Source organism: Vipera berus, assembly GCF_964194415.1.
Source record: "Vipera berus genome assembly, chromosome: 6".
Classification (NCBI taxonomy): domain Eukaryota; kingdom Metazoa; phylum Chordata; class Lepidosauria; order Squamata; family Viperidae; genus Vipera; species Vipera berus.
The window spans coordinates 88,196,620-88,222,440 of NC_138208.1; the positions used below are offsets into that span (position 1 = coordinate 88,196,620).

A 25,821-nucleotide genomic window follows, 5' to 3' on the forward strand; every position below is an offset into this window, starting at 1 on the left:
AGATTTCTAAAGAGAGGAAAGGAGAAGAAGAGAGGCCTTGGGCAACACACAGAGAGACCCACAGACGCACCCGATGCAGCTGGGAAGCCCAAAGGAGCTTGAAAGGCTTCAAGATTTCCCTCCGTCTCTGCCTAGGTTCCCATTGTAAATGTGAACAGCGAGCAAAGTAGAAGGGACGGAAAGAATGGTGTTCTCTTTTAACTCCCTGCCTAAATCCTAGGATTAATCAGGAAGACCCAAAAGCAACTGGGAAGTTCAAAGCTGTGGGCAGAGGCTCTGAGCCACATGTGGAAATCACCAAACCCCGAGAGGCCGTTCAGACGTGCAGAAGGCTTCCAGGAGGGCAAAGGGACGGTTGCCGACACAATTGGGCCTCCTTCCCCGATAGGCAAATCCTTAACACCCTGCCTTTGATCTTCTGAGAGGCTCAGAAGCAATTGGTGATGGTCAGGCCATCTCCATCCCATTCAACGCTCTCTCTCTCTTTTTTTTTTCTTTCCCTCACTTTCTGTTCCTCTCTTTCTCACTTTTTCTTTCCCTTTCTCTCTTTCTCTCTCACACGCTTTCTGTTTTTCTTTTTCTTTCTCTTTCTCCCTCTCCTCGTTTTTCTCTTTCTTTCTTTCTGTCTTTTCATTCTTCTTTCTCTGTCTCTCATTTTCTCTCGCTTCTTCTCTTTCTTTTGCTCTCTTTCTTTCTTTCCCTCTCTTTCTTTCCCTCTCTTTCTTTCTCTCACTTGTTCCTCTCTTTCTCACCCTTTCTTTCTCTCTCTCTCATTTTCTGTTTTACTTTTGCTTTCCCCCTCTCTCTCTCCTTGTTTCTTTCTTTCTCTTTCTTTCTTTCTTTCTCTGTCTCTCATTTTTGCTTTTTCCCTTTCTTTTGCTCTTTCTATCTTTCCCTCTTTCTTTCTCTCTTTTTCTCTCACTTGTTCCTCTCTTTCTCACCCTTTCTTTCTCTTTCTCTCATTTTCTGTTTTTCTTTCTCTTTCTCCATCACTCCTTTTGTTTTTCTCTTTCTTTCTTTCTGTCTTTTCTTTCTTCTTTCTCTGTCTCATTTTCTCTCACTCTTTTTCTCTCTCTTTTTCTCTTTCCCTCTTTCTTTCTCTTTTTCTCTCTCTCACTTTCTGTTTTTCTTTTTTTTTCTCTTTCTCCCTCTCTTTCTTTCTGGCTTCTTTCTTTCTTATTTCTCTCTCTCTCATTTTGTCTCGCTCTTTTTTCTCCCATTCTCTTGCTTTGTTTCTCTTTCCTTCTCTTTTTCTTTCTCTCTCTCTCTCTGTTTTTCTCTCTCTGATTGTTACACACACATACTTATCTCTTTCTCTCTCTTTCCCTTTCTTTCTCTTTCTTTCTCTCTTTTTTTCCTCTCTCTCTCATTGTTACACGTCCACACATATCACTCTTTCCACCTTCCCAGGGTACAAGTCAATCCAGCTTAGCTCTTTCTCACATTCACTTCATCCAGGTCCACACAACCGTTAACCCGATTTCTGGATTGGAAACTAAATAAAATGGGTTCACCCAACATGCAAAGTCAGCAAAGCAAACCAAACCTAGAAGAAAGAAAGAAAGAAAGAAAGAAAGAAAGAAAGAAAGAAAGAAAGAAAGGAAGGAAGGAAGGAAGGAAGGAAGGAAGGAAGGAAGGAAGGAAGGAAAGAGAGAAAGAAAGAAAAAGAAAGAGAGAGAGAAGGAAGGAAGGAAGGAAGGAAGGAAGAAAGACAGAGAAAGAAAGGAAGAGAGAGAGAGAAAGAGAGAGAGAAAGAGAGAGAGAAGGAAGGAAGGAAGGAAGGAAGGAAGGAAGGAAGAAAGAGAAAGAAAGAAAGTGAGAGAAAGAGAGAGAAGGAAGGAAGGAAGGAAGAAAGAAAGAAAGGAGAAAGAAAGAAAGAAAGAAAGAAAGAAAGAAAGAAAGAGAGAAAAGGAAGGAAGAAAGAAAGAAAGAAAGAAAGAAAGAAAGAAAGAAAGAAGGAAAAAGAGAAAGAAAGAAAGAAAGAAAGAAAGAAAGAAAGAAAGAAAGAAAGAAAGAAAGAAAGAAAGAAAGAAAGAGAAGGAAGGAAGGAAGGAAGAAAGAAGAGAGAGAGAGAAAGAAAGAAAGAAAGAAAGAAAGAAAGAAAGAAAGAAAGAAAGAAAGAAAGAAAGAAAGAAAGAAAGAAAGAAAGAAAGAAAAAGAAAGAAAGAAAGAAAGAAAGAAAGCCTACCCACCCAAGGGATAAATAGGGTGTTTTGCTTGTTGCATGAATGCACATAGCATGTCAGACAGACGTGGTTGGCCAGGTTGTGGGAATGCAGTCACAATGAACTTGACAAATTAGGGAGGACCAAGGACGCTACAGTTCAACCTTGAGCTACGTAGTTTCTTTGGGAAGAGAATAGTTGTAGCTCAGGCTTCAGTGGTGGGGTCCTTGGTGCTCTCTGAGCTTGCTTGTCTTCTTGCAGACGTTTCATGACCCAACAAAGTAACATCATCAGTACTAGAAGGGAGTGGTGTCTGTGGTCTGGGAGGAGGGAGGGGGAGGAGGAGGAGGTCATCGTCTGTTGGGGTCCTTGGTGGGCTCTTAACTTGACTGTCTTCTTGTAGACATTTCATGACCCAACTAGATAACACCATCAGTGTTAGAAGGAGTGGTGTTTGCTCTCTGTTTATATATTAATAGCTTGTCCACCCAGCTCAGAGAGCACCAAGGATCCTACAGTCCTCCTCCTCCTCCTCCTCCTCCTCCTCCTCCTCTCCACAAACCCCCCTCCCTTCTAGCACTGACGATGTTACCTACTTGGGCTATGAAACGTCTGCAAGAAAACAAGTAAGCTCAGAGACCACCAGGGACACCCCCCCACACACACAGAGAGAGAATCTCTTCTGTTGAAATTAAGCTTAGAAAGTGGGAAAGGTGTTTTGGGATTGATGGTGAGAATGGAGTTGTTTTACAGGCAGAGTGGTCTCCGCACTCCACTAAATATGTTTAATTAAAAAGCAGAGCGAAAAATTAGCCAGGAAAACGTCCTGTGATGGATGACAAAAGGCAGCAAGCACAGTTTGGCTAGGGCTTAGGGAACAAAGCGGCCTGTTGCTAAGGTTACCACTTCCAAGGACAAGTTGAAATGACAAGTTACCTTTATTCTGGGCTGGGTTGTCAATGTTGAAATTCCCATTCCACACGACCGTCAGATCCACCGGCAGGCTGTTAATCTCCATCCCGTCGTAGGAATACTAAACAGGGAAGGGACACAAAAACAAACATCAGACACCTGTTGATCCAATTCTCAGATGTCACTGTATGCAAACTGAGTTAAAAGAAGAAGAAGAAAAAAACCAACAGCAACCATGGGGGCATCCGTTTGGCTTTTAAGGGCTTTTTTTTTTGAAAAAAAAATACAAATACAAAACAAAACTCCAAAAACTGTTGGAAAGATAGCATTGTTTAAATAGGTGTCTGCAATCGAGAGTTGGGTTCTGCAACAAGGTAGGAATTCTTTAGGATTTCCGAGGTTGTTTTGCCTCCAGGTTCTGCACTCCGTCTATTGAACTAAAACAAAACAGCTTTTAAAGCGGGGGTGGGGGGGGGGAACGATGGTCTCCTTATGATTTGTGGACTTCAACTCCCAGAATTCCTGAGCCATCATGGCTGGATGGAACTTTTTATGACTTGTGGACTTCAACTCCCAGAATTCTTGAGTCAGTATGGCTGAATGGCCCCTTCATGACTTGTGCACTTTAACTCCCAGAATTCCTGAGCCAACATGGCTGAATGGCCCCTTCATGACTTGTGCACTTTAACTCCCAGAATTCCTGAGCCAATATGACTGAATGGCCCCTTCATGACTTGTGGACTTTAACTCCCAGAATTCCTGAGCCAATATGACTGAATGGCCCCTTCATGACTTGTGCACTTTAAATCCCAGAATTCCTGAGCCAATATGACTGAATGGCCCCTTCATGACTTGTGGACTTCAACTCCCAGAATTCCTGAGCCAACATGGCTGAATGGCCCCTTCATGACTTGTGGACTTCAACTCCCAGAATTCCTGAGCCAACATGGCTGAATGGCCCCTTCATGACTTGTGCACTTTAACTCCCAGAATTCCTGAGCCAACATGGCTGAATGGCTCCTTCATGACTTGTGCACTTTAACTCCCAGAATTCCTGAGCCAACATGGCTGAATGGCTCCTTCATGACTTGTGGACTTCAACTCCCAGAATTCCTGAGCCAATATGGCTGAATGGCCCCTTCATGACTTGTGCACTTTAACTCCCAGAATTCCTGAGCCAACATGGCTGAATGGCCCCTTCATGACTTGTGGACTTCAACTCCCAGAATTCCTGAGCCAATATGACTGAATGGCTCCTTCATGACTTGGGGCTCAGAGTTGAAGTCCCCAGGTTATAAAATGGCCATTGTCCCCCACCTATTTTAAAGAAACTTTCCATGGATACAGATAGTCCTCAACTTCAACGGTTCATTTAGTAACCATTTGAAGTTACAAGCTGTGAATAGTGTGTTGCATTGAATTCTATTGTATTGGACTGGTAATTGGAAAGCCAATTACCGTTCACCAGCAGGCCTCCCCCTTCGACATCCCATCCCTGTGTTTTCCTTTTTTTAAAAAATACACAAAAAAACAAATTCCCAACGTGGTTAAATTCTCCTGGAATAAGGACTCCGCAGCATCGTGCAGAAATAGCACCAAAGTTTATTTTATTTATTTATTTATTTTATTTTATTATATTTGTATACCGCCCTTCTCCCGAAGGACTCAGGGCGGTGAACAGGGCCTATATAAAAATACAGAATACAAAAATTAAAAAGAATTAAATAGTAGCCCAGCTAAAACCATCAATAATAATATAAAAATGCCCATGAAAACCCCAACACATCCCCCACGCCCAGTGTTGGATGCTATGCGGACAATCCTTCCTTCCATTAGGAAGTCTAATGTAGAGCAAGAAACCATAACATAATTTGAGGCCTGGCTGGCTGGTTCTTTTTTTGTGCGTTTGTTTAATGTATGCAACAACAAAAAACCAACAACCCACAAATAACTGCCTACTTGCCTTAATGTGCCGTTCTATATTTGAGCATCGCTCCCATGGGTACCTCTGTCTCAAGATTTCCGAATCCCAAGGCAATCCTTTTCACACCAAGGCTCTAACTTCCAGACTCTATAGTCTAAAGTTTTCAGATGACAGAAAAACAGAGTTGGAAGGGACCTTGGAGGTCTTCTAGTCCAGCCCTCTGCTCAAGCAGAAGACCCTATGGCTATTCTGGACAAATGGCAATCCAGGTTTTTTTTTCATGAAAGACCTCCAGCGTTGGAGCACCCACAACTTCTGGAGGCAGGCTGTTCCACTGGTTAATTGTTTTCTCACTGTCAGGAACTTTCTCCTTACTTCTTGGTGGGTTCTCTCTGATAAGTGTACCCTTGGAGGTTCTTTAAAATCCACTTCCTAAATTGTACGATGAACAGTTGCATGAACTAAGTATGTCTAGTCCATGGGTAGGCAACCTCGGCTCTTTTATGACTCATGGACTTCAACTCCCAGAATTCTGGGAGTTGAAGTCCATGAGTCATAAAAGAGCCGAGATTGCCTACCCCTGGTCTAGTCTAACGAAGAGAAGGACTAAGGGTGACATGATAGCAGTCTTCCAATCTCTCAGGGGCTGCCCCAAAGAAGAGGGAGTCAAGCTGTTCTCCAAAGCGCAGTGCTAGGCTGCATTAACAGAGGGATAGAATCAAGATCAGGTGAAGTGTTAATATCACTTTACAATGCCTTGGTAAGGCCACACTTAGAATACTGCATCCAGTTTTGGTCACCACGATGTAAAAAAAGACGTTGAGAAGAGCAACAAAGATGATTGGGGGACTGGAGGCTAAAACATATAGGGAACGGTTGCTGGAATTGGGTATGTGTAGTTTAACGAAGAGAAGGGTGAAGGATGACATAATAGCAGTGTTCCAATATCTCAGGGGCTGCCCCAAAGAAGAGGGAGTCAAGCTATTCTCCAAAGCACCCAAAGGCAGGACAAGAAGCAACGGATGGAAACTCATCAAGGAGAGAAGCAACCTAGAACTAAGGAGAAACTCCCTGACAGTGAGAACAATTAATCAGTGGAACTACTTGCCTCCAGAAGTTGTGGGTGCTCCATCACTGGAGGTTTTTAAGAAGAGACTGGACAACCATTTTTCTCTGAAATGCGATAGGGTTTCCTGCTTGAGCAGGGGGTTAGACTAGAAGACCTCCAAGGTCCCTTCCAACTCTTATTCTGTATTCTGATTCTAACATCAGATTGTCGTGATTTGATTCACTTGATGCTAGCCTTTGACTGCACCACGTCAATTGCTTTTTAGGATTCTCTGAGCGTATTTTTTTTAAGAAAAAATAGTTTTGCCTGTTTAATTGGCACTGTGATGGCACAATGCTTAGAGTGCAGCCTTGCAGGCAAACTCTGCCCACAGTCTGGAGTTCGATCCTGATGGGACTCAAGGTTGACTCAGCCTTCCATCCTTCCGAGGTCAGTAAAATGAGGACACAGATTGTTAGGGGTAATAGGCTGATGCCGTAAACTGCTTAGAGAGGGCTGTAAAGCACTATGAAGCAGTATATAAGTCTAAGAGCTATGGGTAAGTGGGAAGGAAGGAAGGAAGGAAGGAAGGAAGGAAGGAAGGAAGGAAGGAAGGAAGGAAGGAAGGAAGGAAGGAAGGAAGGAAGGAAGGAAGGAAGGAAGGAAGGAAGGAAGGAAGGAAGGAAGGAAGGAAGGAAGGAAGGAAGGAAGGAAGGAAGGAAGTCTAAGGGCCATTGCTAATTTTCCTTCCTTCCTTCCTTCCTTCCTTCCTTCCTTCCTTCCTTCCTTCCTTCCTTCCTTCCTTCCTTCCTTCCTTCCTTCCTTCCTTCCTTCCTTCCCAGTGGTGAGAATGTAATATTGCAGGCAAACTGTGCCCACAGCCTGGAGTTCAGTCCTGACTAGCTCAAGGTTGACTCAGCTTCCAATCCTTCTGAGGTAGGTAAAACAAGGACCCAGATTGTTGAGGACAATATGCTGGCTCTGTAAACTGCTTAGAGAGGGCTGTAAAGGCACTGTGAAGCGGTATATAAGTCTAAGAGCTATGGGTAAGTGGGAAGGAAGGAAGGCAGGCAGGCAGGCAGGCAGGCAGGCAGGCAGGCAGGCAGGCAGGAAGGAAGGAAGGAAGGAAGGAAGGAAGGTGATTGGCATGCTGTATTGCAGGCTAACTCTGCCCACTGCCAGCAGTTCGATCCTAACTGGCTCAAGGTTGACTCAGCCTTCCATCCTTCCGAGGTCGGTAAAAGGAGGACCCAGTCCCAGATTGTTGAGGGCAAATAGGTTGACTCTGTAAACCGCTTAGAGAGGGTTGTAAAGCACTGTGAAGCGGTATATAGGTCTAAGGGCTACTGCTGGTGCTGAAAGCCACATCATAAACGTCCTTCTGTGAGCAAATAACAGCTCAGCCGTTTTTAAGGAGAGGCTGGTCTTTCCTTGGAAGGCCCTACTCTATGGGGCCCTCTACTTAAAATCCCAATGTTTTGAAGAAGCAGTGAGAGATATGATCCGGTCAAAGTATAACAATAACAATAAAAAAAATCTGGAAAAAATTACGAAATACCGCGACCTGGCCATCAAAACTGCACGATTATGGATGAAACGTGTAACAGGAATACCCATTGTCATCGGAGCACTGGGAACTATGTCCGAAAACTTTGCAAAATACATCAAGAAACTGCAGCTTCCTGCAATAACTCCAGCAAAGCTACAAAAAAACTGCGCTACTTGGAACATCTTACATTTTAAGGAGATACCTGGTTGATATCCAGGATGCTGGCAGCAACCCGTGTCAACCATTAGTGCCAGTCAATTTGAGTGTTCAGTTGACTGAGTTTCATGTTTTACAAATAAAAGTTTAATAATAATAATAAGTTGATCGATATCGCTGTACCAGGAGATGCCAGAGTCGAAGGAAAAGAACTGGAAAAAATTACGAAATACCGCAACCTGGCCATCGGAACTGCGCGATTATGGATGAAACGCGTAACAGTGATACCCACTGTCATCGAGACACTAGGAACTAGGTCCAAATATTTTGCAAAATACATCAAGAAACTGCAGCTTCCTGCAATAACTCCAGCAAAGCTACAAAAAAACTGCGCTACTCGGAACATCTTACATTTTAAGGAGATACCTGGTTGATACCTAGGATGCCGGCAACAACCCGTGTCAACCATTAGTGCCAGTCAATTTGAGTGTTCAGTTGACTGAGTTTTATGAATAAAAGTTTTATAATAATAATAATAATAATAATAATAATAATAATAATAATAATAATAATAATAATAATAGGTAAAGGTAAAGGTTCCCCCGCACATGCGTGCTAGTCGTTTCCGACTCTAGGGGCCGGTGCTCATCTCCGTTTCATAGCCGAAGAGCCAGCGCTTGTCCGAGGACGTCTCCGTGGTCATGTGGCCGGCATGACTAGACGCCAAAGGCGCACGGAACGCTGTTACCTTCCCACCGTAGTGGTCCCTATTTTTCTACTTGCATTTTTACGTGCTTTCGAACTGCTAGGTGGGCAGAAGCTGGGACGAGTAACAGGCGCTCACTCTGTTACGCGGCACTCGGGATTCGACCCGCCAAACTGCCGACCTTCTGATCGACAAGCTCAGCGTCCTAACCCACTGAGCCACCGCGTCCCTTTTTATAATAATAATAATAATAATAATAATAACAACAACAACAACAACAACAACAATAAAAATCAAAACCAATTCCTGCCAGCCAGAGCCACCCAATCCATTTTTCTTGTCTTTCTAATCATGAGCTTGGAAGACGCGGTCTAAAAAGAATAGCAAGCAGGGTGGCAAGGGCGGCACTCGGGCATAAAAACTTGCCAGCTGGAGTGATGAGTAATTAACCCTAGGCGGAAACACATGTGAAAGAGACAGCGAGGGGTTGGCTTCCTCCTCCAAAGTCATACATCTCCTGACTTCATTTGACATTAGTTCCTCTTGACTGCATCAACCACTCTGAGCCCAGCCGAAGGCTATGAATCCTTCGTGGCCCCGGCGGGGGAGTTTAACAGCCACCCAGGCTCTTAATTAAAAGGACAACGCTGGCCTGGAAGGCAACAAGCAGAGGCCATGAAGCCTGATGCTCAGCCAGCTGGCTGGGAGACTTTGGGCCAATCACCTGGAGATGGTGAGTTCTAGTCCCGTCTTAGGCACTAAAGCCGGCTAGGAGACTTTGGACCAATCACCAGGAGATGGTGAGTTCTAGTCCAGCCTTAGGCACAAAAGCCAGCTGGGTGACTTTGGGCCAATCACCTGGAGATGGTGAGTTCTAGTCCCGTCTTAGGCACTAAAGCCAGCTAGGAGACTTTGGACCAATCACCAGGAGACGGTGAGTTCTAGTCTCGCCTTAGGCACAAAAGCCAGCTGGGTGACTTTGGGCCAATCACCTGGAGATGGTGAGTTCTAGTCCTGTCTTAGGCACTAAAGCCGGCTAGGAGACTTTGGACCAATCACCAGGAGACGGTGAGTTCTAGTCTCGCCTTAGGCACAAAAGCCAGCTGGGTGACTTTGGGCCAATCACCTGGAGATGGTGAGTTCTAGTCCCGTCTTAGGCACTAAAGCCGGCTAGGAGACTTTGGACCAATCACCAGGAGACGGTGAGTTCTAGTCTCGCCTTAGGCACAAAAGCCAGCTGGGTGACTTTGGGCCAATCACCTGGAGATGGTGAGTTCTAGTCCCGCCTTAGGCGCAAAAGCCCGCTGGGTGACTTTGGGCCAATTACCAGGAGACCTTGAGTTCTAGTCCTGCCTTAGGTACGAAAGCCGGCTGAGTGACTTTGGGCCAATCACCAGGAGACAATGAGTTCTAGTCCTGCCTCGAGCGTGAAATTTTCGGCTCAATTGCGGTTGTAAGTCGAGGACTCTCTGTCTATGAAGATGGCATTTGCAGAAAACAATGTGAGCGGGGTGTTTGTTACACAGCTGCAAGGGAGATGACAGAAAGGAGCAGATTGGGCTCACCCCTCCAGGAATTGATTTACAATGATCCATTTGTCTTGAATAACGCAGCACCGTTCTCATAACAGCGGCTGGCGCCCCCACCCATATCTGGCCTCATAATTCTTGGGACACGATTTTTACCGGGGGAAGTACAGAGTGCCACATACAATATGCGGGGATAATGTTTTAAGAAGAAGATGGACGTCTCCTCACTTTCTGACACACAAAAAGAGACCATCTCTGGAAAGGCAAACACAACTGCAAATACAGGTAGTCCTCGCCGTACGACCACAATTTTCCGTGGCTAAGTGAGACAGGCAGTTGCACAAGAGGGCTTAATTTTGGGAGATTCGCCTATATGAATGAATGATGAACCTTTATTGTCAAAGTACAACCATGTATACATTGAGATTGGCTGAGGACCATAAAACTGCAAGGAACATTAAAAAAAAAACTACTCTGAAATTCCGAGGACCAAATTCAAACGATGAAGTCCAAAGCTAGAGCTGGTTGAGCTGACCAGTTAAATATGGGTTGGTGTTCTGAACCAGCCTGCTACCGGCCTTGCAATAAGGCAAACCCCTGTTCAAACAGTAGAGACTGGAGAGCGTCTAAGGCTGGAAAGCGTCTGCCAAGATTTATTACTCAAATAACAGAACAAGAAACAAAAACACTGGAACTTGAATCCTCAAACGGAAGGGTTGCTTTCAGCAACCAGCCCTTCCCCAAACACTCCTTTTATTTAGAGATCAGGGCGTGGCCTCCCTGTGCCTCCTCCCGAGGAGTCCCACAGCCTTTCTCTGTTTGGTCCTGCTCGACTGCCTCCTGCGTCGGGCGTCCTTGAACAGGGCCAGCTGTGGGTCATCATCCTCCGCACTATCGGGCTCACGCAGCTGAGAAGAGGGCCCCGGCTGGGGGCTCTGCGAAGCCTCCAAACCATCATCAGCCGGTTCGTCTTCCACACACTCCTCCTCCCCCTCATCTGAGTCATCCGAGACATCTGAGCCGGCTGCCGGACCCACAGGCTGGCCCTGAGTCACAACAGTTGGGCTTTGGAGAGTAAGAACAGCCGTTCCGGTTCTTGAGACCATTTGCCCCCTTCCCAAATCGACTACAGGGGAGGGAGTCAAAAAAGTCAAGATGGCAGCCGCTCGACCGTTGGATTGAAAGCCGGGCTCTTTTCCATGCATTGTGTATTGATGGACTTCTTGACAAGGAGAAAGGAATGCATCTGTCTCTTTTGCCTGTCCTCTGTATGTATCCATCTATCTGTCTATTCATCTCTCCATCCGTCATCTCTCCATCCATCATCCACCTGTTCATCATCTATCCAAACATACATTATTTACCCATCTATCCATCCACTGTCTGTCAGTCTATCTACCCATCCATTATACATCTATCTATCCATCCATCCATGTATCCATTATCTATCTATCTATCTATCTATCTATCTATCTATCTATCTATCTATCTATCTATCCTTCCATCCATCCATTATCCATTTATCCATCATCTCTACCTCTATCTGTTTTTCTAGCAATCAATCCATTCATTATCCATCCATCTATCCATATATCCATTCATCAACTATGTATCCATCCATTAACTATCTATCTATCTATCTATCTATCTATCTATCTATCTATCTATCTATCTATCTATCTATCTATCTATCTATCTGTCTGTCTGTCTGTAGTTATCCAGCTAGCTAGTTAGCTATCTCTCTCTCATCTACCTATCTATCTATCCATACATACATACATCCATTCATACATCCATCAACTATTCATCCATCAATCATCTCTACCTCTATCTGTCTATCCGTTTGTCTAACTCTCCACCTATCCATTATCCATCCATCCATCTATCCATCAATTATCTATGTATCCATCCATTATCTATCATCCATCTATCTATCTATCTATCTATCTATCTATCTATCTATCTATCTATCTATTTATCTATCTATCTATCTATCTATCTATCTATCTATCTATCTATCTATCTATCCATCCATCTACCCATTGATGTCTGTGTATCTATGTATCCATTCATCTCTCCATCCCTCCATCCATCCCTCCCTCCCTCCATTCACCCACCCATCTCTCTCTCTCTCCACCCATCTATCTACCATCTATCTGTACTTACCTACCTACCTACCTAATTATGATCTTTTTTTATTTCTGTATACCTGTATACCTTGTATTATTCCTAAATAAAACATTTTAACTGGAAAAAGAGGGTGGGGCTTTGAGCCAACAATCCCCAGCTGCCCTCTTGACCGTTCCCACAGACCCGCTCCTCCCTCCTCCCTTGTGGAGGGCGCTTACTCACGGAAGTGTTCTGGCATTGGACGCTGGAACTGTTGAACCTCAAGGCGGGCACCCGCTTCTCTGCCCCCTGGATGGTGATGATGCATTCGTAGCCCCGTTGGCCGGACTGTGGTTGGGGCAAATTTTTGGCCTTCAAGGTGATCGGCTTGATAACATCCACGGGGACCACCAAGATCTTGTTGGCCTTCAGCAGTTGGGGACAGTCCTGTGCACAAAAGAGATGGAGCACAAGTCTGGGAATTAGGACAGAAACCGTTACATATTCATGTTCCCATCTGCATCAGATAGATAGATAATCTTTCTTGTCATTTTTTCCCGTGGGCACAGCGGCACACATTAAAAATGAAATTTTGCTCTCAAAGTGTACACGTACACACGTAACACATTTAAACATACTCTATACAACATACACAAGGCCTTGGAATACGGCATCCAGTTTTGGTCACCACGATGTAAAAAAGATGTTGAGACTAGAAAGAGTGCAGAGAAGAGCAACAAAGATGATCAGGGGAATGGAGGCTAAAATATATGGAGAACGGTTGCAGGAATTGGGTATGTCTAGTTTAATGAAGAGAAGGATGAGGGGTGACATGATAGCAGGGTTCCAGTATCTCAGGTGCTGCCCCAAAGAAGAGGGAGTCAAGCTATTCTCCAAAGCACCTGAAGGCAGGACAGGAAGCAACGGATGGAAACTAACCAAGGAGAGAAGCAACCTAGAACTAAGGAGGAATTTCCTGACTGTGAGAACAATGAACCAGTGAAACAACCTCCCTCCAGAAGTGGTGAATGCTCCAACACTGGAAGTTTTTAAGAGGAGACTGGACAGCCATTTGTCTGAAATGGTATAAGGTTTCCTGCCTGAGCAGGGGGTTGGACTAGATGTCCTCCAAGGTCCCTTCCATCTTCTTCTTCTTCTTCTTCTTCTTCTTCTTCTTCTTCTTCTTCTTCTTCTTCTTCTTCTTCTTCTTCTTCTTCTTCTTCTTCTTCTTCTTCTTCTTCTTCTTCTTCTTCTTCTTCTTCTTCTTCTTCTTCTTCTTCTTCTTCTTCTTCTTCTTATTATTATTATTATTATTATTATTATTATTATTATTATTATTATTATTATTATTATTATTATTCCTACACCCTTACATATAACTAACATGTAAATATTAAACACTGTCCATCTTGAATATACAACGGAAGGAGGAAGCCTGAGAGTTCACAAGGTCAATGCTGGATGGAATGAAACTATGGCTGAATCCGGATGTTCTGCTACGGATACCACGGAGCCCCCTCCTCCCAGAAGGCAACAAGGAAAACAGGTCGTGAACAGGATGTGTCGTGTCCCAGACAATCTTGCGGACCTCGCTCAAGCAACGCTTCTGTGCCATGTCCTGGATGGGAGGGAGGGAACTGCAACCCCATAGTCACCCAGCCGGCTTTCATAGCTAAGGCAGGACTAGAACTCACCATCTCCTGGTTTGGTGCCTTCACCTTTAGACCCAAATGCCTCTCTATGAGAATCATCTATGGTTTTTATATACAGATTTGATGCATTTGGCGTCGGAAAGCAGAGAGAGCAATACTATCCCAAGATCACACATTTTTAAGTTCAGGAGGGAACAATTTTATACTCACATCCCCAGCACGGTTTTCGATCCAAACTCATCTCTTGCCATATTATATCATCCTATTCCAAATGGCCCAATATTGCCTTATCTTCATTATAACCTCGCAAAATGTCTGGAGGGATTACAGGCAAATGTGTATATTTTACCTTTTTTTTTTTTTAATCGGCCATGCTCAATTAGCCATCCTTTGGTCTGAAAGTTTTTGAACAAATTGGGGAAATCATCCCATAATCTTTATAATGAATCCCATTGTTGGGTTTATATATTTCCTAAAGCGTATCGAATGCAAAGTGCAGCAAATTGTTTTGGTTCCTGGATGTTTCTTTCCGGATGGCTATTAAAGTTAATTTAATACATAAATAAATGTTAGCTCGCTGGATCTGTGTGCAGTATGTAAAAGGGTGGGAAATAGTTTTTGTATGAAATAGCAATAAAACGAAGAATTCTGGAGGGGAAAAAAAAACCTCATCTGGATACTTCTTGATTCAAATCTGCCCGGCATTTATTAGCTATCTTAACAATTCTTATACAAAATAACGGAGTCATCCCACAATGTCAATTCTGCTGAGACCTGTTGACATTACTGAACAAGCTATGTGTTCAAAAGCCCCCCCACCCACCCAAAGAGACGGTAATTAGTGCTTGAACAATATAGTCTATTAATGAATATTTAAAACCACACAATCATCAAATAATCACTATTCTAGGAATTGGTCCACGCGTCTTAAAGGATGCTAGCTGGGGGATTTTAGGAGTTGAAGTTCCCCCCATCTTAAAGCACGCTGGCTGAGGAAATCTGGAAGTCCGCCCATCTCAAAGTCTGCTGGCTGGGGAATTCTGGGAATTGAAGTCCGCCCATCTTAAAGTCTGCTGGCTGGGGAATTCTGGGAATTGAAGTCCGCCCATCTTAAACCATGCTGGCTGGGGAATTCTGGGAATTGAAGTCCGACCATCTTAAACCATGCTGGCTAGGGAATTCTGGGAATTGAAGTCCACCCATCTTAAACCATGCTGGCTAGGGAATTCTGGGAATTGAAGTCCGCCCATCTCAAAGTCTGCTGGCTGGGGAATTCTGGGAATTGAAGTCCGCCCATTTCAAAGTCTGCTGGCTGGGGAATTGTGGGAGTTGAAGTCCGCCCATCTCAAAGTCTGCTGGCTGGGGAATTCTGGGAGTTGAAGTCCACCCATCTTAAAGTCTGCTGGCTGGGGAATTCTGGGAATTGAAGTCCGCCCATCTTAAAGTCTGCTGGCTGGGGAATTCTGGGAGTTGAAGTCCGCCCATCTTAAAGTCTGCTGGCTGGGGAATTCTGGGAATTGAAGTCCGCCCATCTCAAAGTCTGCTGGCTGGGGAATTGTGGGAGTTGAAGTCCGCCCATCTCAAAGTCTGCTGGCTGGGGAATTCTGGGAGTTGAAGTCCACCCATCTTAAAGTCTGCTGGCTGGGGAATTCTGGGAATTGAAGTCCGCCCATCTTAAAGTCTGCTGGCTGGGGAATTCTGGGAGTTGAAGTCCGCCCATCTTAAAGTCTGCTGGCTGGGGAATTCTGGGAATTGAAGTCCGCCCATCTTAAACCATGCTGGCTAGGGAATTCTGGGAATTGAAGTCCGCCCATCTTAAACTATGTTGGCTAGGGAATTCTGGGAGTTGAAGTCCACCCATCTTAAAGCAGGCTGGCTGAGGACATTACAACTATCATAAATACATGCCAGTTGCCCAATTTTGATTACATGACAGCATCCCAATTTTGATCGTGCGACTGTGGTGAATGCTGCAATGTTCGTAAGTTTGAAAAACGGTCATCAGCCATTTTTTCCCCCAAGGCCGTTGTAACTTTGAACAGTCGCTAAACGAACGGCCGTAAGTCAAGAACCACCTGTAGAACCTTCTGCTTCCTGCAATGGACATTTCAGGAGCTTCTAGACTCATTATTGCTGCAGAAGGCCAGGCTCCAAAACCACAAGTTCATCTCTTCTGCTTCCCCACCCAAAAAATAAATTGCCTTTTAACGTTTCAATTAGGACATACACGGGAGTCAATCAAAGGGAGACACACATTGTGAAGTTCCTGTTGCCTTTTTTCCCCAGCTCTGGCCTCTTCAATTATCTATAATGAACTTCTTAACGCAGCCTCAAACCTTTTTATATGCTAACGAAGGCAGGATTGAAGCGGTGGCAATGGCCTCTTGTTAATGAAGGAAAAGCACGGTGGTGGTGGTGGTGGTGGCATCGCTAGAGAGCAGGAGACAAAATCTGATCTGCAAAGCTTCTGGTTCCCTTCCTTGGTCTCCGCACCATCTCCTACATCCTGGGTGTCAATCGATCGGTGTCAACAGAGCTGGAGGGGACCTTGGAGGTCTTCTAGTCCAGCCCCCTGCTCAAGCAGGAGACCCTGTACAATTTGAGACAGGTGCCTGTCCAGTTTCTTCTCAAAAGCCTCCAGTGATGGAGCACCGTAACTTCTGGTGGCAAGCTGTTCCGTTGGTTAATTGTCCTCACTGTTAGGAGGTTTCTCCTGAATTCCAGGCTGCTTCTCTCCTTGAAGAGTTTCCATCCGTTGTTTCTTGTCTCGCCTTCTGGTGCTTTGGAAAATATTTATTTATTTTTTATTTTATTTTAATTCCATTTATATCCCGCCCTTCTCCGAAGACTCAGGGCGGCTTACAAGCTTAGCAGTAGCCTTCATTCTATGTATATACAAAGAGCCTTGGTGGAGCAGTGGGCTAATGCCTCCTTAAGTAACACCAGCTGCCTGCAATTAGTGCAGGTTCGTGTCCCACCAGGCTCAAGGTTGACTCAGCCTTCCATCCTTCCGAGGTAGGTAAAATGAGGACCCAGATTGTTGGGGGCAATAAGCTGACTTTGTAATAATGCCGCTTGGGGTGTGTGTGTGAAAGCCCTAATAAGCAGGCATATACATAGAATGAAGGCTACTGCTAAGCTTGTAAGCCGCCCTGAGTCTTCGGAGAAGGGCGGGATATAAATGGAATTAAAATAAAAAAATAAAAAATATATGCCTGCTTATTAGGGCTTTCACACACACCCCAAGCGGCATTATTACAAAGTCAGCTTATTGCCCCCAACAATCTGGGTCCTCATTTTACCTACCTGGGAAGGATGGAAGGCTGAGTCAACCTTGAGCCTGGTGGGACTCGAACCTGCACTCATTGCAGGCAGCTGGTGTTACTTAAGGAGGCATTAGCCCACTGCTCCACCAAGGCTCTATAAGTACAGTAGATCCCCATCTCCTTTGTGGCAACCTCTCAAATACTGGAGCACTAGTCCTTCTTTTTCCTACCACCCAAGCAACAATTCTTCATATGTTTTAGTCTCCAGGCCGTTGTTCATCTCAGTTGCTCTTCTCTGCCCTTTCTCCCACCCCCCAAAATCTCAACCTCTTTTTGGTAATGTGGTGACCAAAACTGGATGCGGTACTCCAGGTGTGGCCTTACTAAGGCTTTGTAAAGTGGGACTAAGGTATAATACTTCATGTGATTTTGATTCTATGCTTCTGTTTATGCAGCCAAGGATTGTGTTAGCTTTTTGGGCTGCTGCCGCACAGCGCTGGCTCTTATTTAAGTGATCGTCCACTAGGACTCCAAGGTCCCCCTCACAGTTACAGGAAATGAGGGCTGGAGAGCTGCTCAGTCCAACAGTTTGGCTTGAGAAATACTCCGCAGAAAACCTCAAAGAGATGGGAGGCAACTGGTGGAATTTCCTCTCTCTGACTCTGTTCTTAGGTAGGAGCAGCCCATCCGGATGGCCTCTTCCTAAGGATGTCTTAGGGTCAGAAGTGGTTTTGCATCCCAGCTACTTTAAAACACATGGACCTCAACTCCCAGAATTCCCCAGTCACCATGATGACTGAGGATTTCTGGGAGTTGAAGTCCATGCACCTTAAAGTTGCGCTCTGTCTCCATCCACCTATCCATCCATTAATTATGTGTCTGTTTGTCTACGTCCTTCTCTCTATCCATCCATGTCTGTCTGTCTGTCTGTCCGATCTATTATCTATCTATCTATCTATCTATCTATCTATCTATCTATCTATCTATCTATCTATCTATCTATCTATCTATCTCCTTATCCATCCATCCATCTGTCTGTGAAACTATGCATCTTTCTATCCATCCATCCATCCATCCATCTCCTTATCCATCCACCCATCCATCCATCCATATCTGTCTGTCTGTCTATCTATCTATGTATCTATCCATCCATCTGCTTATCCATCCATCCATGCATGTCTGTCTATGTATCTATGTATCTTTCTATCCATCCATCCATCTCCTTATCCATCCATATCTGTCTGTGTCTGTCTATCTATCTATCTATCTATCTATCTATCTATCTATCTATCTATCTATCTATCTATCTATCTATCTATCTATCGCTGTCTCTATCATCCATCCATCCATCCATCCATCCATGTCTGTCTGTCTGTCTGTCTGTCTGTCTGTCTGTCATCAGTATTAATCTGGAGGCCTCTAGATACACCCACCCATCCCATCCTCTTAATCTTGTCCCATTTGCAAGGGGTCCTTTTAAGAGAGAGAGAGAGAGAGAGAGAGAGAGAGAGAGAGAGAGAGACTTCCAATGGACGGTTGCATCTTGACTTTTTTTTTCACCCCACCCTCCCCCATCTTGCCCTCCTCTCTCCCCCCCCCAACCTGGCTCTGCCTGCACCTGTCAAGAATTCTCTTTATCTCCCCCCCACACACACACACACCAGAGGAGCTCTTGACAACTCCTGAGGGTGGCAAAATCCTGCTCCTGAAGTGGCAGCTTCGGGGAGAGGAAAGGAAAGGGGGGGGGGAACAAAGAAAATCAGCGCATTTGAACCTGAAGGGGCCACTTGAAGGATTCTGAGCCTGCAGCAGCTGGCTGAAGAGAATGGGGTATCTGCCAGCTGAACACGATGAAACAACATTTGAAGTTCTCGTTCCTTTTATGTGGCTCCAGACAGGAACGCGTTGGAACCCCTTGTAGCGGGCAAGCTTCCCTCCCCATCTTTTTTCTCTTCTTTCAGATTTCCACCCCTTTTCATCTCCTTCTCTTTCTCAGCCCCCTCCCCAACAACGACCCTCCTTCAGCGTAATTAGATGATTAAGTACCTTTTTTTAAGTCCGGAGCCCTAACAGGCTGGTTATATGGAATTGCTCTTTTGCTTTTTTCCTTTTTTGCAGCTTTTATTCTTACCAACATCTCTTCCTGCCTCGTATCACCCCATCCGCAACACACACACACACACACACACACACACACACACACACACACACACACACTCTTTCATCCACGCCACCCGGCTTTCGTCCTCATTGAAAACCCAAATCCCTTTCAAGGCTCTGAAACAAGATACGATTGAAAGGCAGGCCCACCGAAAGGGGCTGAAGGCTTTGTTCCACTCCGTTCAAACCTGCTAGCCTTTCTCTGCCGGACAGACACATCGGCCCGGGGATGGGGTGAGAGAAGAGAACGGATCTCAGGAGCGATCCGTATCCTGCCTAAATCTCTCTCGCCACCTCAAAGGCCCAATCCGATGCAAAGAGGGGCTATTACGGGGGTTTGAATTCTGCGCCAGCCAACGACTCGGTAAAAGCTGGGAGAAAAGCATTGGGGGTTTTCCCACAAAAAAAGTGTGGCGGGGCTGCAGTGCCTAGAAGCTTTCTGCTTTTGTCCACGTGACAAAAGGACACAGTGGTGTGTGTCTCTCTATCTCTCTCTCTCTCTGTGTGTGTGTGTGTGTGTGTGAAGCCAGGAGCTCTGACGCTTTTGTACTTTGGGAAGTCAGCCCCCCCAGAGAAGGAAATATGAAAAAGGTAGGAAAATATATTTCCTCAAAGGATCTTAAAGAGGCAGAAAAGCATGCCTGCTTTTTCTTCATAGCCCCACGTCTCCCTTCCCCAAGCAGAAACCAGCTCTGTAGAAATGCGGATGTGATCATCCATTCAGGAAGATTGGAGCCCTCCAGCTAGAAGCTTAGGAAGACAAAGACACCTAAAATCTACATACCCCACACAAACTCTAAGACGGGACATAATAGGATTAACCCACAGATGCCAAAAGGACACAGGTCAGAATATATGACACAGGAAATGCAAAGCCTCAAACAGGAACAGGAAACAACTCCAAACAAAAGGCTCCAGAGGGTATAAAAACCCACTCCCTACATGTGCTTGCTCTCTCTTTTTTTTCTTCCAGAGCCATCTTTCTGTCTGGCTCTCCTCTTCAATAAACCGCAACCTTCTTTCTAAAGCAGACACCATGTTGTTTATCCCCGGCTTGGACTGAACCACGATGAAGACTTTCCCCTCAACAGTACTTAAGTGTGACATGCAGGACTTGTGCGTCCAAATGGGATGAGGAAACTCCTGTTTTCGTAATTCTGCTTTGCTTCTCGCAAAGGGAGCCCTAACCTCTGAAACGGTGAAACAAACAAACAAAAACAAAAAAAAACCAAAACACCATCCCATTTTCTCTCCTGCTGAATTATTCAAGGCAATTCTGAGGGAAAGGATCAGCAGAATTTCCACCTGACGGATCTACCGATCAATAAATCTTGTCACTGAAACGAACGCCAACTTGTAGCCCGGCGTTCCTGATTTGAGCACGGTCCTAGCAAGAAGGGGCAATTGTGATGGAATGTGTGGATGACCTCAGGGTACCAAGGGGAAGAGATGTTGCCTAGGAAAAGAAATCAGATAAGAGAAGCAGGAGCCTCCATGGGCCAAGGGCAAGACCCTCAAGGGGGCATTGGGACGGAGTAGACGTGTCCGGCGGTCCACATCACCTGATCCCCTGACTCCATGTGCTGCCAGTGCCACCACAGCACAGCTGCTGGAAGGCCAGCTCAGTATTCACAATGGGCTATGCAGCCCCCAGCGCTGGATGCTGTTGACCCCCATGTGCTCATGGCGGGTGGAGCGAATTCCCCTCACACACCTCGGTACCTACCGCAGCCACCAGCTGCTCACGCAGGTCCATTAGGCCGCCACCCAGAGCTGCAGGCCTGCCTGTTCTGTTCCAGCCTACGACCAGCCCTGTTTGTGTATCAGGGACAACCCCTTTTTCCTTTTTACAGTCAATAGGTTGGAAAAAGCCAACCCAAATTTATTTACAGTTCAAACAAAAAAGCAACAGAATATTTCCTTCAATAAATGAATCAAAATATCAAACAAGAGTCAACAAACAAGAGTTAAACAGAAGTAGCAAGAACAGACCAGGATTCCCTTAGAACACAGGTCTGCAACCCGCGGCTCCGGAGCCGCATGCGGCTCTTTCAGCCATCTCCTGCGGCTCCCAGTCCTCTGCCATGTGCAGTCCAAAAAAAAAGTGGGACTAAAAAAGTTCAACCAATCAATTCAAATATGCAGGGTAGGTGCATATCTCGCCTTGGCTCCACTATTCAGTCAAACCCTGTTCTGCGCATGCGCGCATGTACGCGCATGTGCACACATTTTTTGTGGCTCCCAGTTTTTCCTTTTGTGAGGGAACCGGTTCCGAGTGGCTCTTTCACTGTTTCAGGTTGCTGACCCCTGCCTTAGAATGTCTCCAAACGGTTGCCTTCAGCAACCAGCCCCTCCCACACCTTCCCCTTTTATTATCTGTCCCAAGGTGTGGCTTCTGACTGCCTTCTCCTCCTCTCAGTGAGTTGCCTCATTGATTTTCTCTGCTCTGCTCTGCTGGATTGCCTTCTGTTTCTAGAGTCTCTGAACAGATTCAGCTGTGACTCCTCTGAGTCCGACCCCTCCTCCTCACCCAGCTGAGCCTCGTGAGGAACACAACTGGAGGGGCCAGGCTGAGAGTCCTGCATTGCATCAGACCCTCCCTCTGACACCAAAGGCTCTCCAAACCCCTCCTCCTCCTCCTCAGATTTCTCGGACTCAGTTGCTGAGAGCACTGGCTGACACTGAATCACAACACTGCCCAGCAAGAAGGAGGCGAAGCGGTCGGCTAGGAAGCCCTGCGTAGAAGTGGTGGAGCACACCCAGGGCCTGCAGGCAAAAGGCTATCCCGAGAGGGGAAAGCCAGATCCCATCAGCATCATGGCCGCCCAGGCCCAGAAGAGATGGGGGGGTAGGCACACAATCCTGGCTGGGACTGGGGTGTCATGGCACTGATGGGGATCCGGCTTTTCCCGCTCAGGGTGGCCTTTGGCTTGCTGGGCGTGGGCGTGCTCTATCACCTCTCCTCAAGCTTGCTAGCCAGCCGTTTCACCTTTGTGCTGGGCGGGGCTGCTGCTCCAGGTGGCGGCGGCCTAATGGACCTGTGTGGGCTGCTGGCAATGGTGGCATGGGTACCACAGAGATGGCTCTGAGTGCCGCCTCTGGGACATGTGCCATAGGTTCATCACCACTGTTCTAGGGGATGGTGTTCTGTCCCAGCCTACGTGAGTCCTTGTTTTGCTCATAAGGAGAAACCCCTCTTCCAAGAAACAGGCAGGAACCACAAGAAAAAAACAAACCCTTTTATCCTCACAGACCCGAGTCAATGTCCAAGGCAAACAAACACAGTCCACAGAAACTTGGTCCTCAACACGAACGGTTGCCCTCGGCAACCAGCACCTCCCACACCTTCCCTTTTCTAATGCAGCCAAGGCGTGGCTTCCTAATGCCTTCTCCTTTGCCTTTGGAGCCGCCCCATTGCATTCCTCTATCCTGCTCGCTTCTCTTGCCGGCGCTTTCGTGCATCCGGGATTTGTCCCAGCTGTGCTTCATCACTGTCCAACTGGGGCTCCCAGCACAGCTGTGTCTCAGCCTGAGCGTGAGTAGAGGGGCCAGGCTCCTTGTCCGACTGTGAGTCTTGGAGCTCCTCAGAGCCTTCCTCTGACTCTGATGTTACTCTAGGCCCCTGCTCCTCCTCCTCTGATTCCTCAAACTCAGCTGCCGGATCCACTGGCTGGCGAGGAACCGCAACAGGTGGGATGAAGATGGCAAGGGATGAAAATGGATTTAACTGGGGAATGGAATAAACATAAGGAGGAAAGTCTCTCAAGGATTTTTGGTCTTGAAGTCACTTTCAGATAAGCTACGGATCGTCAACCAGCAATGCAATGAATGGTTGGATCTTGGTCTCCTGCTAATGGGCACTATATATGGCAAACTGTTGGACCAGGAGGCCCATCATCTTGACCCAGCAAGGTTGTTCTTGTGCCCTTTTCACAACAGTGGCTACAATTTTGAGCTTTTCCCTGTGCTAATGTTGAAAAGCTGATACCATCTTATTGCGGTAGCAGTCTATTACACTTCCTCCTCCCCTATCTGCTAAACATCACACGCCCGTTCTCTCCCACCCCGTTCGAGGAAATAATTCTTCAACTCAAGGGCTGCCAAAATGCATTTCAAAGCAGCTGGCTGCGTTTTCAAAAGCCCCCTCAAAAAAGGGAAATGATACGCCAAAGCCAAAGCATTCTGATCCCCAATCACGCGATCCGTTCGTCAGCCTTTTTTTTTGAGTCAGCTCTGGTGCCGGCTGTACAAATATCTGCGTTTTGTTGCTGAGTTGAAGTTTTAAAGATGAGAGTAAATAGGGCTTTGGCACAGTCTGGGCTCTTTAAGAGTCCGGGCAAGTTTGGGGTTTTAATTAAGAGTAATGAGAGGAAATTATATCATCGGATCTAGAAAAAAAAAGAACTCCACTTCCCAATCCAGGCTGAGTCATGGCTTAAAGTTGCCGCCGGGATGAAATTCGCATCCCCTCCAGAGCTCGCAAATCTTTTGATGAGGATTTTGATTTGGAATCTGGATATCATTAGGATTGAGCCTCAGAAGCGTCAACAGTACGCAGCACTTATCTGCAACTCTTTAAAGCAGCCTGATCTTTCCCCAGAATTGTGTAGCTGATCCGGGAAAAGATGCAGCTGCTTTAAAAAGTTGCCGGCAGGGACCACTCCTGCAAGCCTTTGTGTCCCAGAGCAGAGGCCTCCAAACTTAGCAACTTTTAAGTCTTGTGGGCTTCAATTAGCCTTAGTAAGACCACACCTGGAATACGGCATCCAGTTTTGGTCACCACGATGTAAAAAAGATGCTGAGACTCTCGAAAAAATTGCAGAGAAGAGCAACAAAGATGATCAGGGGACTGGAGGCTAAAACCTATGAAGAACAGTTACAGAAAATGGGCATGGCTAGTCTAGTGAGGAGAAGGACCAGGGGTGACATGATAGCAGCCTTCCAATGTCTAAGGAGCTGCCCCAAAGAAGAGGCAGTCAAGCTATCCTCCAAAGCACCTCAAGGAAGGACAAGAAACAACGGATGGAAACTCATCAAGGAGAGAAGCAACCTAGAGAACTAAGGAGAAATTTCCTGACAATGAGGACAATTAATCAGTGGAACAACCTGCCTCCAGAAGTGGTGAGTGCTCCAACATTGGAAGTTTTCAAGAAGAGACTGGACAGCCATTTGTCTGAAATGGTATAGGGTTTCCTGCCTGAGCAGGGGGTTGGACTAGATGACCTCCAAGGCCCCTTCCAACTTTTATTATTATTATTATTATTATTATTATTATTATTATTATTATTATTATTGTTATTGTTATTGTTATTGTTATTGTTGTTGTTGTTGTTGTTGTTGTTGTTGTTGTTGTTATTATTATTATTATTATTATTATTATTATTATTATTATTATTATTATTATTATTAATTGATAGACAGCTTTTGATAAAGTCATTTAAGGAACGCTCAGGGTCTTCAGCCCTTTTAAACGGCAACTAAAGTTGCAAACAATCCAAGCCCCAGAATTCACGCCGGACATTTTAACACTGGCCAAATATCCAGAATTCTGCGCAATGTTCCTGATTGTTCCATCAGCTAGACAGCTGGGGGAAAAATGAACTCGCTTTGGAGTGGCATTTCAGCCCTAACATAGCCTCTACCTTCTAATGTAGCCTTTCCAAATTCTTTCTAGCAAAATAAACTCCACTCAGTCTCCTCCCAGCTCTTATTATATTATTATGGTTTGTGGCACATTTAGCCAGATGTTTAGTCTGGATTTGGCATTTTTGTCCACCTATCAAGTCTTTTCCAGGGATTCGGGATAGGCAGAGGCTGTTATTTCATAATATTAAAGGTATCGCCACAGGATGCAAGCTGTTTGTTGTTGTTTTATTATTATTATTATTATTATTATTATTATTATTATTATTATTATTATTATTATTATTATTATTATTATTATTATTATTATTATTTAGGCTGCCGTCAAGAGGAGATCTCAGGAACATCCTTCTGTCCTCTTACCTCAGGAAGTTTGACTTGTCCTTCCAGGAAGTGGCAATTGCGAGGCTCGTGGGTGCAAACGTGACGATATTTGCACCAATAGCATCGGTATGGGCTCTCCACGCACGAGAGGCACCTGAAAGGATGAGAAGAGAAAAGAAACATAAAGGAAGTGACTTTTTTTCCCCCAGTGCTGTTATACCTTTGAACGGATGCTAAATGAATGCTTGTATGCTTGTAAGTCAACGACTGACTGACTGCCTTGCTTCACCAGCAAGATGGGTGGCACGCTTCCATCTCTCTCTCTCTCTCTCTCTCTCTCTCTCTCTCTCTCTCTCTCTCTCTCTCTCTCTCTCATGTCTATCTATTATCTATCTATCCATCCATCTCTATTTTTCTATCTTTTTTTCTTTCATCGTCTCTCTATCTATCCATCCTTTTCTATTTTTCTTTATCATCTTTCTTTCTTTTCTTTTCTTTCTTTCTATCATCTCTCTCTCATTTCTGTCTCTATTTTTCTGTCATCTATTTCTTTTTTCTTTCATCTCTCTCTATCCATCCATCCCTCTTTCTTTCTTTCTTCATCTCTCTCTCAATTCTATCTCTATTTTTCTTTCTATCATCTCTTTTTTCTTTTTCATCATCTCTCTCCTATCTATC

General features: G+C 45.3%; 1 protein-coding gene across 1 annotated transcript in view; it reads right to left on the minus strand.

Moving 5' to 3' along the window:
* Window positions 1-25,821, minus strand: part of PLXNA4 (plexin A4) — a gene marked incomplete at both ends in the record, with an annotated part of 438,455 nt that overhangs the window by 109,854 nt on the left and 302,780 nt on the right. The window contains 3 exons of the mRNA XM_081331751.1: window positions 3,102-3,198; window positions 12,342-12,545; window positions 25,183-25,297. Coding sequence (XP_081187877.1) covers window positions 3,102-3,198; window positions 12,342-12,545; window positions 25,183-25,297 — 416 coding nt within the window. The remainder of the gene's footprint in view (window positions 1-3,101; window positions 3,199-12,341; window positions 12,546-25,182; window positions 25,298-25,821) is intronic.